At 33.4% G+C, this 18,163-nt stretch overlaps 3 protein-coding genes and 1 non-coding gene across 6 annotated transcripts; 2 read left to right on the plus strand and 2 right to left on the minus strand.

The window, feature by feature from the left end:
* Nucleotides 1-513: 513 nt before the first annotated feature.
* Nucleotides 514-9,323, minus strand: LOC113860986. 2 transcript variants are annotated; one of them, XM_027493575.1, is made up of 24 exons: nt 9,188-9,323; nt 8,952-9,082; nt 8,271-8,355; nt 8,061-8,114; nt 7,543-7,634; nt 7,311-7,414; nt 6,611-6,686; nt 5,544-5,997; nt 4,584-4,922; nt 4,282-4,488; nt 4,067-4,165; nt 3,905-3,977; nt 3,626-3,753; nt 3,221-3,509; nt 2,890-3,128; nt 2,677-2,801; nt 2,417-2,534; nt 2,184-2,239; nt 1,987-2,080; nt 1,717-1,906; nt 1,512-1,598; nt 1,329-1,438; nt 1,182-1,244; nt 514-622 (listed from the first exon to the last, which is right to left on the minus strand). In XM_027493575.1, exons 1-24 carry the CDS (start codon nt 9,233-9,235, stop codon nt 515-517), a joined length of 3,369 nt encoding a protein of 1,122 aa, XP_027349376.1. In that variant the 5' UTR covers nt 9,236-9,323; the 3' UTR covers nt 514. The 2 variants fall into 2 exon arrangements, with proteins under 2 accessions (XP_027349376.1, XP_027349377.1); XM_027493576.1 differs by lacking the exons at nt 7,543-7,634; nt 8,952-9,082; nt 9,188-9,323.
* Nucleotides 9,324-9,432: 109 nt separating this feature from the next.
* TRNAA-AGC lies at nt 9,433-9,505 on the plus strand. The gene has a single exon. It is a non-coding gene; the product is annotated as a tRNA-Ala (tRNA).
* Nucleotides 9,506-10,572: 1,067 nt separating this feature from the next.
* On the plus strand, nt 10,573-16,048 carry LOC113861818 (acyl-coenzyme A oxidase 4, peroxisomal). Of its 2 annotated transcripts, none has more exons than XM_027494862.1 (13): nt 10,573-10,765; nt 10,897-10,998; nt 11,143-11,249; nt 12,286-12,363; nt 12,456-12,579; nt 12,685-12,758; nt 12,843-12,902; nt 13,039-13,148; nt 13,504-13,663; nt 14,566-14,642; nt 14,725-14,896; nt 15,037-15,129; nt 15,775-16,048. In XM_027494862.1, the coding sequence occupies exons 1-13, from the start codon at nt 10,747-10,749 to the stop codon at nt 15,898-15,900; spliced, it is 1,302 nt and encodes a 433-aa protein (XP_027350663.1). In that variant the 5' UTR covers nt 10,573-10,746; the 3' UTR covers nt 15,901-16,048. The 2 variants fall into 2 exon arrangements, with proteins under 2 accessions (XP_027350663.1, XP_027350664.1); XM_027494863.1 differs by having other exon boundaries at nt 10,698-10,755; nt 10,886-10,998; nt 15,775-15,969.
* A 656-nt stretch (nt 16,049-16,704) lies between these two features.
* LOC113861820 (protein DOG1-like 4) lies at nt 16,705-17,981 on the minus strand. The gene has a single exon (XM_027494864.1). The coding sequence runs from the start codon at nt 17,455-17,457 to the stop codon at nt 16,756-16,758; it is 702 nt and encodes a 233-aa protein (XP_027350665.1). The 5' UTR covers nt 17,458-17,981; the 3' UTR covers nt 16,705-16,755.
* Nucleotides 17,982-18,163: the final 182 nt, after the last annotated feature.

An 18,163-nucleotide genomic window follows, 5' to 3' on the forward strand; every position in this document is an offset into this window, starting at 1 on the left:
TACCTTTTTTAGGCCAAAAAATCGATAATAAACTATCAAATCAACTTATTAGCATTCTACTATTTCTTGGTATAGAAAGTTTATAAATTCTCCAGGTGATGGATAATACCCAGAATGACTATTTATAATATTATGCAATATGTACAACTAGATACGCAGACAAAAAGTATTTTCTGCTATCTACATTTAAGTCATTTATATTTTTTTAACAAACATATATGACAATATTTTTTATGCTCCCACTTTTACACGCATGAACTCGATATTATTTAAACATCTCAAATCAGAAATTTAATATGAAATTGACATGACAAATAAGTCTACTAATTACAATGAATCACTAATTACTTTTTGGCTTGCATTTTATATAAGCCAATCTGCATATGTTCTGTATTTTCCTTTTGTCAGTTCTATGCAATGAAAGAAAAAACAACGCCATCATCCACAAATATATAATATACAAGACAACATATATAAGTAATCTTACGAGCAAACAATGTTTTTTTTTTTTTAACTATATTTGCCACCATTTCCTCCTTTCCATGGTCTTGACAAGCTCATTCGCTAATGATGAAAAATCTTCAGCTCCACTTTGCAGTTCTGCAGTACGTTGGCTGATTCTCTGAATCAAATGGAGAAGTAAATGTTAGTAGCATTTATGAATTAAAATATTGAGACTTTCAAAGTAAGAAATTTATAACCTTATGTGTCATTACTAAAGAATAAAGACTTGGGTATGAACAAAGCTTCTTATATAATTAACAACAATAGTTGAAAAAACAAGTCAAACGGCAACTTCCATGTCAAAGTACTGAGGGCTGTAATTTGAAAAAGGGTGGACATGAATATATTTAGTCCCTGAAACTATGACCCTTTTTGTTTTTGGTCCTTATAAAAATTTATTCATTTTTAGTCCTTAAAAATTACAAAACAATATCTGCTTTTAGTCAAAGCCACATTTTCTTCTTACAAAAAAAAATGTATGATTTGTTAAATATAAAGACTAGAAATGAATAAAATTTCTATAAAGAAAAACCCAAAAACAGGTCATACTTTCAAGAAGCAGAAACATATTTACACTAAAGAAGGTGCTTCCATGTTTGTTTTGAAGAATTAACAGCAACCAAATGTTAATATAGAAGTTATGTAAGTTGGCATGATGAGATCAGAAAAAATTGTACCTCCAATTTTTCCTGCCTCTCCATAAGCTTGTTTCTTGCATGGGCAGCAACAGAAGAAGCATCCTGAAAGCAGACATTGGTTAACATATTTAACTCATTGAAATTAATAAAGCATTAAAAGACAAAATATGTACAACTTGGCATTACCCCCGTTTTTCTATAAGTAGCCATAATTTCTTCAGGTGTTCTAACTCTAGGCTTTATATCATCATTATTGGTTCCACCTTCAAATAATTTCTCCCTATCTCGTAACTTATCTGCAGGCAAAAGGAAGAAACTGTCACCAATCGATGTAGTTAAAATATGATACATGTTTTGAAAGTGATTTACCTTTCTGTTTGTTTTTAATATCAGGAGATGAAGTAGAAGATGAAGTAGAAGGCTTAATTATTGGCTCATCATCTATTTCAATGTCATCTGTAACGAAATATTAGCATGTTTTGAGGTTTCATTTAATTATTCAAATCATAAAAATATAAAATAAATAAACAACAAAATTTAAAAGGAAAAAAATGAAGAAAAGTATAATGTAAACCTATATCAAGCTCCACTTCTTTATGACCTGCGACTGCCACTGTTGGAACGGAATCCGGCAAGAGGGGCTTAAAGAAAATGTCTTCCAAATGATCAAAATTGGAGGTTGGAATTTTAGCCAAATCAGTTTGAGAAGCTTTTCCTCCTTTAAATCCTTTTACAATACCACCTAGAATCCCTGGTACAGTGGCCTGTGCAAAAATGGTTAACAAAACATTTTAATGGTGGGAACATTAGGATCTAAAAGAAGAAAAATCAGACAAACTCAAACCTGTTTTTTCTTCTGATTTGAAGAGAATCTAAAGGCAGTGTCGGCAGCGGCAGCAAGAACTTTGTCGTGAAGAGAAGGCAAATGCTCCAGACTCCTAAAACAGAATAGAATTGACATTCAAAATTTTCTTCCTTATTTCTACATTTTTGCCTGAAGTCCACACTGTTATCTCTTCATTACAAGGATAAAAAAGATACCTGAATTCATTTTCGCCAGCTAGTAATGAGATGAATGCCAATTCAGAACCATTAGCCTGTAAGTTAACAACATAAGATGGGTGCTTTGAAGAGCAATGTTGCAGATTTTGAATTTGACTTAATGCTTTTGGCCAGAATACTCAAATATTTTTTGCATTATCCCAAAAAATGAAGAAAAAAAAAAGGAGCAAAAACAGAAATGGAATTTCTGACAACTCTAGATAGTATTATACCAGCGCTATCTGTCCATAATCATCAGAACACATGGTTTTATTCATATTCACTTTATAATTCCATCTTAAAATTGACAATAAAGAGCTTTCTGCGACCAATTCCAAATCTGGTAAAGACCTGTTCAAAGCCACAAGCAAAATAACGGACAAGACAAAGAATTTAGTACTGCAAGGCAAATTTAATTTGCAATCAATGTTGTCTTATTGAAAATACACCCCCACCCCTTATGAAAAAAAGAACAAAACACTGGCACTTTCACCTGATTTCAAATGTTCCAGTCTGAAGCAATGATAGAAGCCCGTAAACATTGTCATCTTTCTTAAAAATTGTAGTCCAATAGCAAGATTTAGAATGTTTCACTTTTCGGATCGGTTTCTTATTTCCCTGTAAAGAATATATCGTTTATATCAAATTCATTTGTAACAGACTTATGATGTGAATGCAAATATGAAGTAATAAAGGACTAAAGAACCTGTATAATAGATTTTGCAGAGAACAAGCGCAATGAATTCTCACAGCATAGTAGAACAAGTGGATCCAATCGTAAATCTCCAGAGTGTGAGGCTTCTGAGGAGGAAATTTCAGCCTCAGATGAATTTAACCTAGTTGATAACGGTTCTTCCTCCTCATCTGGGCTAGCATCATCAGAATTCTTCAAGGGTTCTTCCTGCTGCTTGTCATTTGATGCTTCAGAGGTTGAGATGCTATCCTCTGAGGTACAAAAATCTCTTAGAATTTCCAATTATATGCGAAGTGCAATTAAACTGAAAATATGCTTTGTTCTTGATGAAACTTGTACTTGCCTATAACATACATTGAAATTGCACTTGATTCCTTCACGTGTAATGCCCGACTAGAGATCATTTTACCACTATCACCATCAACTACATTAATTTTTCCATCCCGGGATAAGACAAATAGTGTTTCTTCAAGAGAGTGGCCTGATGGTGTTTCTGATTGCTTTAAACTATTCACAGCATCTTGAAAACATGCTTCATGTTTCCAAACCATTGAAGTAATTGGAGAGCTAGAGCTTGGTACACCATCAATCAAGAACAAAACTGACAATGAAGTCATATTACACACTGCAACCTGGAAAGAAGCAATATATCCAAGATTTATATCAATTGAGGGATTTGACACTTCTACTTATCATCAAATAAGTAACAAGACAGGAAATGTGAATTAACGAATCAGATGATACCCACATGACCACCTAAAAATCCAATAGCAAGTTTTGTTCCAGAATTTGCAAATGATAATGCTTGTACTGGAGACTCCAGAAGACAGAAGACGGCACTACAATGAGGTCCTTTTCCTTGTGGAGCATCATGGACTGCCATGTGTTTAACAACATTAGTCAAGAGGTAACATTTTCTTTTTTCTGCAAAAATATAGTATTTTGGGACACAGGCGGCAGATATGGGGGAAAAAAATAAAATTGAGAAGGTAGTCTTCCGTGATGATGACAGAAATCTATGGATCACCTTCACTTTTTGTTTCTGTGACAAAATGGAAATTTGTCCCACCAGAGTGCTCTTTGAGGTCATAAATGCGAACCTATCAAAGTCATCACAACAAAGGAATTAAGTACAGAACAAATATTGCATTCTGTCAGATAGGATACGCTATTAAGAAAGATATCTGACAAGACCACATTCATTGCCCATAGCGAAAAGTAAGGAAACATGGCAGAAGTCCAATGTTGTCACTTGAGCATCAGAACCAGCCACTTTTATACCATTCACCTACCAAATGCACAGGAGATTTGGGAGGAAAAAAAATTAACATTTACATGTGGAAATGTAAGGATATTATTTTTCTTTATATTTATTTTAGGACAAAATAGCTGTGGAATGCTTACCTCTCCCTCTACATAGCAAATATACGATAAGACTGGATGTGTGGCATCACATACAAGGACAGAGCCATTAGAATAACCCACAAAATAAACACTCTTAACCTCAGCACCTTTAACTGTGCTCAACTGACTGGGAACACCCCCAGTCAAGGGCCAATTTGAACGAGTAGCTGATCCAGGTCTTGAGACAGTTCTCAGAACTGAGGCTACCTAAGATAAATGAAAAAAAGTGGATGAAAAACCATAAATTAAACACAGATTAGCTGCCAGGTTTGGCAGAAACTACAGGCAGACAAACAAGTTACCTCAGTTAGAATTTTTGATGAATTTGACTCATTGGGCAACCTGATAAGTTTTGCAACAGTCGGAGATGGATCAGCCATTGGTACTAGTACTGGAAACTCCAGAGCAGACACAGATGGAGTCCTCTTCTGCTGAGATGTTAATGTGGACAAGCTATCATTATCATAGAAATGTAGCTGTCCAGGGCTTGTCAATACAAAAAGTTCATCTTTGCTGCTCAATCCCATTGCTCCAGGACTTGGCAGCAAAATCAAGTCTGCAAAAGAGCCATTAAGTGTAAGGTCTGCACGACTAATGCATTTTACTGACTCCATCCCAGATGACCATTCAAGAGTTAAAACCTGTAATGAAGAGATGCTTTAAAGTTTAGGGGACCAATACAGACATGCTAAAAAAACATTTTAACAAGTATAAATACAACCCATCAAATCAACAGTAACAAGTTCCCAGATATCCCTACAGTTAAGTCCACATCACAACTTTTCAATTCGACCATGGCTTAAACTTTACAATTTAAACTTACTAAAGTTATGGGAAGAAAATAATGAAAACATAGGCAAATCCTGAATTTATTAATCAGAGATTAAGCCTGCATTAAATATCAATATTTTTTAATGTCTATAAAGCCAGGATGGTGCTCAACCAGACCAAAATCATCATAAGGAATTTTCCATTTTCTTCTATGTTTCAGGCAAAGTCTAAGTAAAATATTTCTTTAATACATTTGGGATTTTAGGAATAATGAAAAATATAAGAATGGTTGAATTATAGCTTTGGACCAATTTTGAATGTATCACATATTTAAGTTATAATCAAACATACGAGAATGTTTCAATTATGACACTGAACCAGTTTTGAATGTATCCCATAATTGAGTAACCTGTATAATTTATTAGAAATCAGAAGGAACTGCCAATAAAATCAATTTAAAATGAAATGGTAAACAGACATAAATAACTCACAGTCAAAACTTCTTCAGACCCAATTTCATCACCACCATAGACAAACAACTGTCCAGCACAATCACTTTGGGATTTATAGCTGTTGGACCATTGTAAAACAATGACCGGTAGTCTTCTTACTGCAGTTGAAAGTTGTAGCTTAACAACATTTTTAGAAGAAATCTGATGACCTTTAGAAGGTGCTGCAGATGACAAGTTCCAGAGAAGGATATCTCCATCTAAGTATCCCACAGCAAGAATGGACCCAGTGGAAGATGCCCAACAAAGAGCACTAATCTCTTTGTCTCCCAAATTTTGTTCTATAATATCATCTGGAAGATTGGCACCCATTTCCGTAGGAGAATTACCATCTTCATCCTTCAATTGGAGATCCCTCCCACCACCAAGGAACACAATTTTAGCTTCAGAAACATCCCAAAGAATTAGCAGCCCATCCTCAAATGCAATCAACAGTCTGCAAATATATATAACAAAATAACAGAATTCATTTTTCATCAAATACTATGTATATCATATCTCAGACAAGTGTATGGAATTATGCTACTATATGGAAGATATAAAAATGATGTAATATAATTGACACTTCACGACTGCAAGTAAACAACCCCAACTCATATAGATAGAGACAGAACCATGTCAAATATGGATGGAAACATTTGGGGGCTTGAAATATGATGATCCATCATTTCAATCATAGAGTTCAATGATTTAGATACAAATACGAGAGAAAATACAGGCCACTCATGAAAATAATGCAGTGCTATTTATAAGAAGAATATATGGCCCTTGACAAATTACACAGACTACTTTCGAGGTTGGCTCAGCAATTTCATCAAATATTTGAAATTTATTTTGAAAATTTATTTGATAAAGATGTGGGGAAAAAAATTAAAAATATTAATGTTAAACTAAGAAGTTGTACTGGAGATCTAATTTTACAAAATTCTATTTTTCAATTGGCGTTGCTTTGGTAAATCGATAAGTATCTCTCAATTAAGAATTCCAATTTCCAAATGTACAGACACAAAAGTAAAGCTAAAATGCTGTATGAACTACTTATATCTTGCCTGTTCCCAGAAGAAAAAGGTTGCAAAAGAATTCCAACAATTGGCAGGTTGCTAGAATCTGGAAAGCCTGCAGCTTCTATTAAATAAAACAATGACAGTGAGCAATTCTTAAAGCAAAGAAAACCAAGTAAGTTTAAATGCTGAAGCATAGAGGTATGATGAACCATCTGAAGAAGACATTTGGACATAGTGGTTACATAAGATGTATAATTGTATCAGGACTCGGCATTATTTATCTTACTACTGCACAAAATTACTGTTTCCAAGGAGCCCAAAATAATTTGCATTTGGAAAATAAGAGTGTTAGGTACTGAAATAAGTCTACAGTAGGAGAATAAGGGGACCCATAGTGAGAGCAATGAAAGAGGAAGAAATGTGATGCAGACTGCACCCAACCATCCTGTTGGCCTGGGCATAGATTGCATATTGAAGTCTCTAGGGGTAAGGTAATGTTATTGTTTTCATCTATTTTGCTACTGTTTTGGTGCATTCCTAGATGATCACTTTTCTCAGTTGTAAGGAGCTAAGCTCCCTTTTTGTTGTATAAATAATAAGCAGTGATTTTCAGTTCCTATCAAAGAGAACATTCAAGAATTTATGATTAACACAGAAGATTGACAGATTGCAAGTATGAGTTCAGAGGATGTAATATATGTATTATTTATCAATCATCAAAACAAAAGACCAAAAAACAAAATACCCCTTAGAAATTTTGCAGACAAATTATATGATGACTGCAAAAGTTGTCCTTCCTCAGCTTCAAACTTTATCACAGAAAATAAGCCATGCTCATCCCCAACATAACTGCATATTATTACAGATTAGTAATGTTATCAATCAAGTGCTACGTAATCACAACTATTTGCAGCTAGCTACTACTACCAACAAGCGGAAAAATATACAGATTTACAGAATTTACATATTTCACTTACATGAAATGTGAGCCGCTGATTACAGAAAAAGCAGTAATATTGGACTCCCATTGTAAAGAACAAACAAGGCTCCGGTTCTCAAGATTCCAAACCTGCCAAAATGGTTAAAAGAAAAACTAACTAAAAATGGGCTCCACTTAGCCAACATTCTAAACATATCACTTATAGTAAGCAAAGAAATTGAAGTCAATCACCTTACTGCTATACACCAAACCTGACATGCTAAACCGCTCATTCATAAACTATCACAAATATCACCATCCATTCAACAATTCATGATGAATGGGAAAAAAAGAAGCCAGAAAATCAACCACACAACTCAGATATAAAAAATATGTTTAAGTTAAGCGACTCATGAAAACTGCAATATATAAGCTATTTTGTGGGGTAAGAGAGCAAGAGAGGCAGCAGCAAATGATGTCAAATTTTACCAATCAATAATCACTCAGCAGTGCAATTGTTAAAACAGCATTAACACGAACAGAAAGTAAAAGTAAAATGTAATAAAAGAAATTTACCTGGATATCATTGTCATTTAAGACACCAACCAAATGCCCCTGGTTTTGCAGGAACTACAAGTTCCAAAAGAATCCAAACATGAATATGCCACTCACATAGGACCAATTAGCACAACTCACAAGCTTAGATAGCTAAAATTTTGATAATTTTGCATCATAGAAAATCTGACAATATCTAACTGTTTATTTGAGAAGTCCAATGTGTCCTACCTCCAAGTACTTATATGGCAATTGCTTAGGAGAAAGCAGAAGTCCTTCTATATTATCACCACCAATTACCTTAAGTCTCCCATCCCTGCCATTAAGCTATGCAATGTAAGCACTTAACCACTCACATCCGATAATGACATCCATTTGCTGACTATATATCATTGTATAGGCCTCATGTCCAGTCACCACTACATTTGAAGAATCATGCATTATCCATTATGGTAGTTAAAGGTTTATGTCATCCCTACATTTGCTGCTTATTATAATCATGCACAAGAATTATGTCAAATAGACTTAACAGAATGGCCGTTTCTTATAATTATGAAATGCGTGTTTTTAACTTAAAGAACCATAATAAATGCCAGTACTGTTAAAATATTTGGGCAATAGAAACCCTCCCATACACACTAATAAAAATAAAGCCTCTTCAGAATTGAACGAATGCAAATAACAAAAAAAACAAATTTAAATTACTTATGACAGATAATTAGAATAACCCAATATTAAAAAATTTTCCATATTGTTGAATCCATTTTCCTTTGATGCAATTTCCAAACAACTATAGTATAAATGAAAAATGAGCAACATTATTGTAGCTCACAGGTGTTGTATTATAATCCAATTTATCAATAATAATAATAACAATAAATCACGAGAGAGAGAGAGAGTGGATGAACTAACAAAGTCCCAATAGCCAAAAGTCGCTGAATGGGGTCAAAGGCGAGAAGTGCAGCAGTAGATGGAATGCCATAGTGAATCACAATTCTGGGATTCAACTCACTTGCTTGCAAACTACCATACTGCAACTTGTGCTGACCAAAAAAACAACCCCAAAATCAGAACAAAAATCAAAAAATAAAGAAGAAACCCAGATAGCAAAAACAAAGAAATATTCTGTTTTTTTGTTCTTTGTTTACATTGGAATGGTGCAGCACAGCCTTGTGCAACAACCTCTTCGCAAACATGGTGGCCTATGTTGCTGTTGGCGCAGGTTGTCTTTCACAATTTGCTTTGTTGGACTTGATCATTCCAATGCTTAGTATTTTTCTTGTTCGTTTCCATCAAAAAAATCATTTTTTTTTATTTAGCTCGTATAGTCAATGGAATAGTTATTTGACAAAGAATAAGAATTAATTATTTAATTTTATTCATGAAAAATAAAGGGGATGTAGCTCAGATGGTAGAGCGCTTGCTTAGCATGCGAGAGGTACGGGGATCGATACCCCGCATCTCCATTTTCAGGTTAAAAATGATTATATAAAAAAATTTTAGAATATGTTTTTAATGTAACTTTATCTGTTTATCATCATCTATTATTGTTGGGACTTATCTGTCGCTATCTTTCCAAAAATGCATAATGTACAACAACCTGACAAGATCAATTATATTGTTTGTATATAAATATCTGTCATTGTTTTCAAGCAGGTACAAGTCTTCAAGATCAGAATGTTGTACATTTTTTATACTAAAATTGTTTTTGCAAATTTATCTAATTTTGTATTTTTTATTTTTTTTAAAAAATGTGCAATATTGTACAGAATAAAAAAATTATAGGTAATAAATTTTTATTAAAATTATAAATATCAATATATTTAAATGCACTATTACTACTAAATATTACAATTTTCAATAAAATGTATTATATATATTTAAATATATTTTTAGATTGTGCAACATTGCACAAGTTAAAAATTATTTTTTATGTTCAAATTATTAAAAATTTTAGGTAATTTTTCATCAATAAATTTATTATATTTAAAATTGTCATATTATTATTATTATTATTAAATATTTATAAAATTTATATTAAATTTATCGTGCTAGATAATTTTAAATGCTTAAAAGTAAAAAGAATGAATAATTTTTCAATATGAGATTAGAATTTTAAGAAGGAAATTTCTTGATATTTTAATGATTGAATTTAGATATTTGAAATAGTGTATTTTGTGAAAAAAAAAAGTTTAAAATATTTTAATTCATTAAGAATTTTAGTAAAATAATTAAAGTGTATTTAGATGAATATTTTTAAAATTTGAGTTTATTTAATTTGATTTTATAGAATTAAATTTATTTTAAATTTATGTGACTTATATTTACTTTTTTTTCTTTAAAATAATTTTTAGTATAATTTTTTCAATACAATGCATAAATTATAATTTATTATATTTAATCAGACGTAAATTTAGAGTGAAAATTAATTTCAATTCAAACCTATAAAATGTATTAAAAAAAAATCACACTTCTACCAAATTAAAAGGACAAAAAATTGGAGTTAAATTAAAAAAAATTATTAATCTGTCATATCTTGGTGTAAGAAAAAACTGAAATGATGACCTGGGAAAGATAGATACAACTTTGGGTTGCGTTCATGTTTCCACTTCTTACTTTGATTTGATTTCTTCACACATCAAAACTGAAAACTGAAGTACTTGAGATTCTACCTCCAAACTTCAGGGTTTACCATTTCGCTTCCACCATGACTCGTCATATTCAAGGTCACTTCCTAATATCCAATTTTATTTTTGAGTTTCATTTTCAGATTCATCAAATAAATAATTCGATTTTGTCATATGATTTGAAAATGTTGTTACACTTTTATTTCTAACCTTTGATTCTCTCGTCACAGATAATAGCAATACCAAAATGCCTTCGTATTTTCATTTACCAGCACTCGATGTTTCTGTTGCATTTCCCCAAGCCACTCCAGCATCCATTTTTCCTCCTTGTGGTAAATAATTGACATTCATATTTATCACACATATTTAGCTTGTTAGAAACTCATTCAATTTTTAATCGATTCATTTTCATCTTATATTATTATTAGTAAGTAGTAGTCTTTTTAACTAGACGTGTGTTGAATTGGAAAGTGCAGCTTCCGATTATTTTCAATTCGATGATTTATTGACACCGGAGGAGCAGGCCATTAGGAGCAAAGTGAGAGAGTGCATGGAGAAAGAAATTGCTCCCATAATGACCCAGGCATTTCTTTTCTTCTTTTTTTTTATTGGTTTTTTTATAAAGAAATATTGGATATTGATCCTCCAACAATAAATATATGAACAAATGTACAATTTGATTTATGGAAGTTCTTATGTTGCTTTGATCCTTGAAAGCTTTATCCTTACAAATTCAATTATTTTAGATTTTAGTAGAATTAATTTTACATTGAAACACTAGTCATGGTGTGTAAAGGTGATTTTCATAGATTGACAATCAAATACTAAGAGGGTATTTGGAATAGTTTATGTACAACTTATAAAAATAGCTTGTGATTTTGAAGTTCTTATGTTGCTTTGATCCTTGAAAGTTTTTGTCCTTACAAATTCAATTGTTTTAGATTTTGGTAGAATTAATTTTACATTGAAACACTAGTCATGGTGTGAAAAGTTTATTTTGATATATTGTCAATCAAATACTAAGAGGGTATTTGGAAGAGTTTATGGACAACTTATAAAAAAAGCATGTGATTTTGAAGTTCTTATGTTGCTTTGATACTTGAAGGTTTTTATCCTTACAAATTCAATTGTTTTAGATTATAGTAGAATTAATTTTACATAGAAACACTAGTCATGGTGTAAAAAGTTGACAACGATGTATTGTCAATCAAATACTTAGAAGGTATTTGGAAGAGTTTATAGACAACTCATAAAAATAACTTGTGAATTTCACAAGCTCATTTTAGGTTATTTTAATAAATTTCATGATCAAATTTATGACATAAGCCCTGGTACAAAATGAGCTTATTGAATAAGCATTTAATTAAGCCTTATACCAAAATGTGTCCGTTCAAAGCAATACAAGATTTTTCAGAAAACAAATTGAATATTTACTCATATAATTAACATTGAAAGATCAATCTGATGTACAAGATTATGTAATCGTACATTGAGATGATCAAATATGATGTCTGATCTGTAATGGTACAAGATTAGTATATATAAAATGAAAAGATTCTCTAATGATGTTATCTTTTTCTTTTATTCTCTTGACACCCAATCTGATACCATTTTAGCAGTACTGGGAGAAGGCTGAATTCCCATTTCATGTTATTCCAAAGCTTGCAGCATTGCGTATTGCTGGTGGCACGATCAAGGTTATCTATTTACATATTTCCCTTAAATTTTGTTTTAGTTAGGCGTAAGGCATTGCAAATGAAGTTCTTAGCTAGCACTCACTGATTTTCAGGGTTATGGTTGTCCTGGTCTTTCTATAACTGCAAATGCTGTTGCTGCAGCAGAAGTTGCTAGAGTTGATGCTAGCTGTTCAACTTTCATTTTGGTCCATTCATCTTTGGCAATGCTCACTATTGGTAATCCTTTTATTGTTAATAATGAATATCTGAATGGTAATCGTTTTGCTAGTAGTTATTCATAGTTCTTGATATTTTATATTTTTTATTGGTCATCAAGTATAGCTTTATGTGGCTCTGAAGCTCAGAAGCAAAAGTATCTCCCTTCTTTGGCTCAGCTACAAACTATAGCATGTTGGGTAAATTGCCTTCCTTAGATTTGAAGGGCTTTTATCATTTTGCTGAAGTTCCACTTCTCAAAGAGGTTATTTTCCTTGCCTTAGGCTTTGACTGAACCTGACTATGGAAGTGATGCCAGTGGTTTGAAGACCACAGCAACAAAGGTTCTGTGCCTTATGTCTCCTATCTACCATTTGCTTTTGTAGCAATTAGCATTTTGCTTCTTTTTTACTTATTTTCACTCTGCTCAATTGTTCCATTGTTCAATAATGTATTCTTGCTTTACATTAAAAAGATCAGGTGGAAGGTGGTTGGATCCTTGAGGGCCAAAAGCGGTGGATAGGAAACAGTACATTTGCTGATGTGTTGGTTATCTTTGCTAGGAATACCACAACTAATCAAATAAATGGGTAAGCAATATGTGTACTTAGTGCTGTTACTGTTAAATACTTATATATAAGATGCCTATATGTGAACTATTAGCATTCCATCTGATCTAAGGTCCGTGGAGATCCAAACATCCATAAATTTCATTGACTGTCTCATACTCGGAAAGAAAATAGAAAGGGAATGAATGCAAAGGTTAACATCATTGACATAACACAAAAGTGAAGAATATAGGCTAGAAAACATTATGTTGAGACATTTAAAATTTTAGATTGTTTTTCGCATATATATTTTCTCATGTTTTATATTTTCTTGCTGCTCGTGTTCTGTTTCACAAGTACTCTATTTGTTTACACTTTTTTCCACCTATCATTTCAGATATATTGTTAAAAAGGATGCGCCTGGTTTAACAGTCACAAAAATAGAGAATAAAATTGGACTTAGGATCGTACAAAATGGAGACATAGTTTTGAGGAAAGTTTTTGTCCCTGATGATGACAGAATAGCAGGAGTCAATTCCTTTCAGGACACAAACAAGGTAAAATTAGTATGGTTCTTTCCTCTTCTATTCTTTCAATAATGAAATTTAATCTTTTCATTTCAAATGATAAATAAATGGTGCCATAAGTCTTGGTTGCTTATATAACTTCTATCACCTGATGAAGTGGATTTACATCTTCTACAGTCAGTTTTTCACTGCACCAAATCCAGTTTCAATCATAACCATCCATTATTATATTTATTATTTTTTAAATAAAAATTATTAATTTCAATGATTAAAATCCTCTTCGGTGATCATGTCATTGCATAGGATCCTTTTATTGGAGTAGAGCATTTGTCAATCTTGGTTCCTGTGTGCTTTCAGGGCCTGCTGCTGTGCTGTGCCTATGTACTAATCTGCATGCTTAGGTTATGAGAGATCAGCATTTGTCTCGTTCTACGGCTACCCATTTGTTACCAATGCATTAAAGCAAATGCTGTTCCATCTTGTTTAATATATCACTTTAATGCATGTTACATTTACGTGATCTTCCTTTACGGTAACATTTTCAAGTAAATATTGTCGTGTTTTGCTTTTGAAAACCAGAACAGTCTAATTTTTTTCTCCTTCACTTTGCTTTAGTGTATGTTAGTATGTTTTAGTTTTACTTATTTTGAAGAAATTACTGCTTAATCTTGCCAGCTTTTTGAAAGAGATTGTGAAAAATTAGTGAATATTTCTTAGAATTAATCTCCAACGAAACATGCACTTAGTCTATTATTCTCTTCCTACTCAAATTCTTGCTCTGATTTGAAGTGTTGGAGAGAGATTATATGGATGGTTTGATTTTTGTGATGTACATCAGACTGGTCAGAGATAAATTAAGTTTGCTATAACTTCTTTCTGTCTATACTCTATAATGTACATGTTCCTTATTTGTTTTAGTCATCTCAAAACAGGTACTTGCTGTTTCGCGTGTAATGGTTGCTTGGCAACCTATTGGTATATCAATGGGCATCTATGATATGTGTCATAGGTATTCTTAAATTACATGCTAGTAATATACTTTCAGTGTAAGCTTTCACTGCAAATCTTTCTGAATTGTGTGTGATTAAAAGGTATCTAAAAGAGAGGAAACAGTTTGGAGCACCATTAGCAGCTTTTCAAATAAGTCAACAGAAACTTGTTCAAATGCTCAGCAATGTTCAAGCAATGGTTCTTGTTGGTTGGCGCTTGTGCAAGTTGTATGAGACTGGTAAACTGACTCATGGTCATGCTAGCTTGGGGAAGGTTATTTCCTAACCTATTCATAAAATAAACAAAAAATAATCTCACCAAGTAATAAATGCTTTATGTAGGCTAATTTGTTATTATTATTATTGATTGTTGTAAGTAACTGATTGTAAAATAAATTGTCAATAATTTTTCAGTCATGGATCACCTTAAGGGCAAGAGAAACAGCTGCCTTGGGGCGAGAATTGCTTGGTGGCAACGGAATTTTGGGTGATTTTCTAGTGGCAAAGGTTCTCATGCCTATATCCTTATTTAAGATTTATTTTGTTGATCTTCCGATCTGGTCTAGATTGAAATGGGATAATTTTTAAATTGTTGTTTTTAGCACATATTATATTTACAAGGGATTCACCCAAAAATATAAAATTCCCAGGCCGAAAAATGAATGTTGTTACAATTAGTGAAGGATGTTGATGATGTGTACCCTTACTTCTAATAAAATATAGACCCAGCTAAACATGAAATCTATCACGATAATTGGAGATTTTGGATGGAGATGGAAATGGAAGGCCAATTGTACATATTAATGTTTCATTGATTTTTTGACACCATATAATTATTAAGATTTAGATCATGATCTCATGCAGATGGCTGCCCAAATCCTCAATTATGTCATGACATCATGCATCTACTGGTCCTTGTTGCTTTACTTGATTTTTTAGTGAAGGCTTTTGGTAGTTTATAACTAAATTAAAATATGAACATGCCGAATATAATTATTATTATTGTTACTATGTACAAAAAATATGTTTAATTATTACTAGACACCCGATTAACACCCTTTTTCTTGTTGTTGATATTGATACATAAATTGAGCTCAGTTTGGGCAATTTTGTTTTCTCTCATGTTTTCTGCTTTTCTTATCTAATTTGCAGGCATTCTGTGACTTGGAACCTATCTATACCTACGAAGGCACGTATGACATCAACACCTTGGTCACAGGCAGGGAAGTTACTGGTTTTGCCAGCTTTAAGGCGGTTACTCAAAGAAGCAGAATGTGAAAGTGTAAAATTTGTTTCTCTATAACCTATAAAGACTCGAATGGTTTATGTGTTTATATTATAATTAAGTAATAATCCCGAAGCATTCAATAATTATACAAATGTTGGCGTAGATAACAAGACAGTGAAATGAAATAATGATCTTTGGATAATCTTCTAGTCCACATGCACACTTTTTCTTTGTTGGATTACCTGTTTTCCACTTTGGATAACTTGTATATTCTGAATGTTTGAAACTGCTGCTTTAGCATTAGGCATTCTCCTGTTCTTGCTGTGTGAATGAACCGTTTGTGTGTGTTTTGGTAAGGACCAAAAAGAACCCATAGGGAGAAATTTCTTTGATGCAATGGCAAAGTGCTTGGGATATTGAAATAGTGATTTTAAGGTTCCACATTCTTGTACATCCAAGTTCTCTTCACTCATAAACATATATCACAAAAGAAAACAAAAAATAATTCTTAGGTATCTAATATAGCAACCAATTGAGATCTGAGGTAGCTGCTTGAATGGATATCATGGGGTGCTTGCCTCTATCTCACAGGTAGTGGTCTACTAAGAGTGATAAGAGCATGCATTGCATTATCTATAGATAAATAAAAGCATGCATTGCATGGCTTGATCTTGTTCAGCAATGCTCAACATGCTCATCAAAGAAACTTCAAGTGGAGATAAAATTACTGGCACACAATCAACAACCTTACCATCAAATCCTGAATATGAACATTGCCCAACTCACACCATCATCCATCGTCGTCAAGGCGAAGGCCTATCTATGTATACCATAACTCAAATCAGTTCCCAAAAAAGACAAACGAAAACCACCTTACATAAAAAGCCTTTAGATTCCCATGATTATTATTCACCCTGGCCTCCACTTTCAGCATCTTTATCCAAACCCCAAGACCTGATCCTGAGCTGAAGCTCAGCCACAGCAATCAAGACTGTGACAATCTGAGCTGGTCTCAGAATCTGCACAACTTTCAATGCTGTGTTTCTCCTCAAAGCATCTGCATTTGTCACCAGTCTCTCCAGTGTCTCCTTAAAAGAGCTTGGTAGTACTGCATCATCTTCTGCCATGAAGGACCTACTTAAACACACCCTTCCATAGTTTCTAGCCATGTCTACAAGCGGTGGAGCTGCAAAACTCTCATGAAGCTTAGCCAACTCATCATTGAGGGCTCTCTCTTTCACCTTTGTCTCATTGTTGAGCTGTCTCAACCTCTGCCTCTGCTCTTCTGACAAGTCCTCCAGAGCTGTGTTCACAACCTCAAATGCCATTCCAGGCTTGAACCCCCCCACCCAAAAAAACGTTCTTTCCAATGAACTGAACCATGTAGGTGAGAAAACAAGCAGAATATTTTGGTGGGCAATCCTTGATTTTTCTTCATAGTATTGACCATAGTGGCAGAGGACCCTGTTGATCAATTGTCTTATCTCAGCATCTTGATGCTCCTCAAGGTGTTGCTGAGCTGAGATAAGCTCATTAAGGTGGTCTCTTTGGCGCACCATCCACCCTTGGAGAAATGCTTCAAATGAAGCAACATTTGCATCAGTCATCTATGTATTCAGGGGTGAGTGACAGAGAGAGAATGTGTGTGGAGAGAATATGGTTGGTGATGGTGATTCTTATAGCATTTGCTTCAAAATGGTTATTAGGAAAATGGGTTTCTTGCAATTGGGTATGAGAAGTTTTTGGCTTTCTTAGGGTGGAAGCATTGGTGGGATAGTGCTTGGAAGTGAAGCCTAATGGGGAAAACAGAGTCATTTGGAGCAAAAACAGAGTGAGTTAAGGAAACAGAGATAATAGAAATAGTGGTGTGGGGACTTGTTTCGGTGCAATTTGTCGCCACATGCTTGGGTTTGAGGTAGGCGTCAATGCTAAAATTGTTGTAAAATGGAAAATGAGGGTAGAGGAGATGAACTGTGGTTGAGGATTTTGATGAGTTGTGGGGTTGGTTGTTCATGTGAAGGTGCTCAATTATGGTGGGGTGTTGGTATTTGGGATTTGGGCTTTGGATTCATACTTGTGTGAGATTAATCAATTGACATGGTGACACATGCAAACTCCATGCTACCTTATGATGCCGACTTTGTATACACTATTGGTTTCATGCCAAGTAAGACAGAGAAATTCTGAAATGGAGCCAAGTAAGATAGAGAATGAGAGAGGGAACCCTGCTTCGTTGTAATATATAGATTTATATCTCGCAAGTTGTGTGATATGAATAACTCATCTCACACTACTATACCACCAAGCAATTCA

This window comes from Abrus precatorius, unplaced genomic scaffold (genome assembly GCF_003935025.1).
Source record: "Abrus precatorius isolate BTA unplaced genomic scaffold, Abrus_2018 Scaffold3, whole genome shotgun sequence".
In the NCBI taxonomy this organism is placed as follows: domain Eukaryota; kingdom Viridiplantae; phylum Streptophyta; class Magnoliopsida; order Fabales; family Fabaceae; genus Abrus; species Abrus precatorius.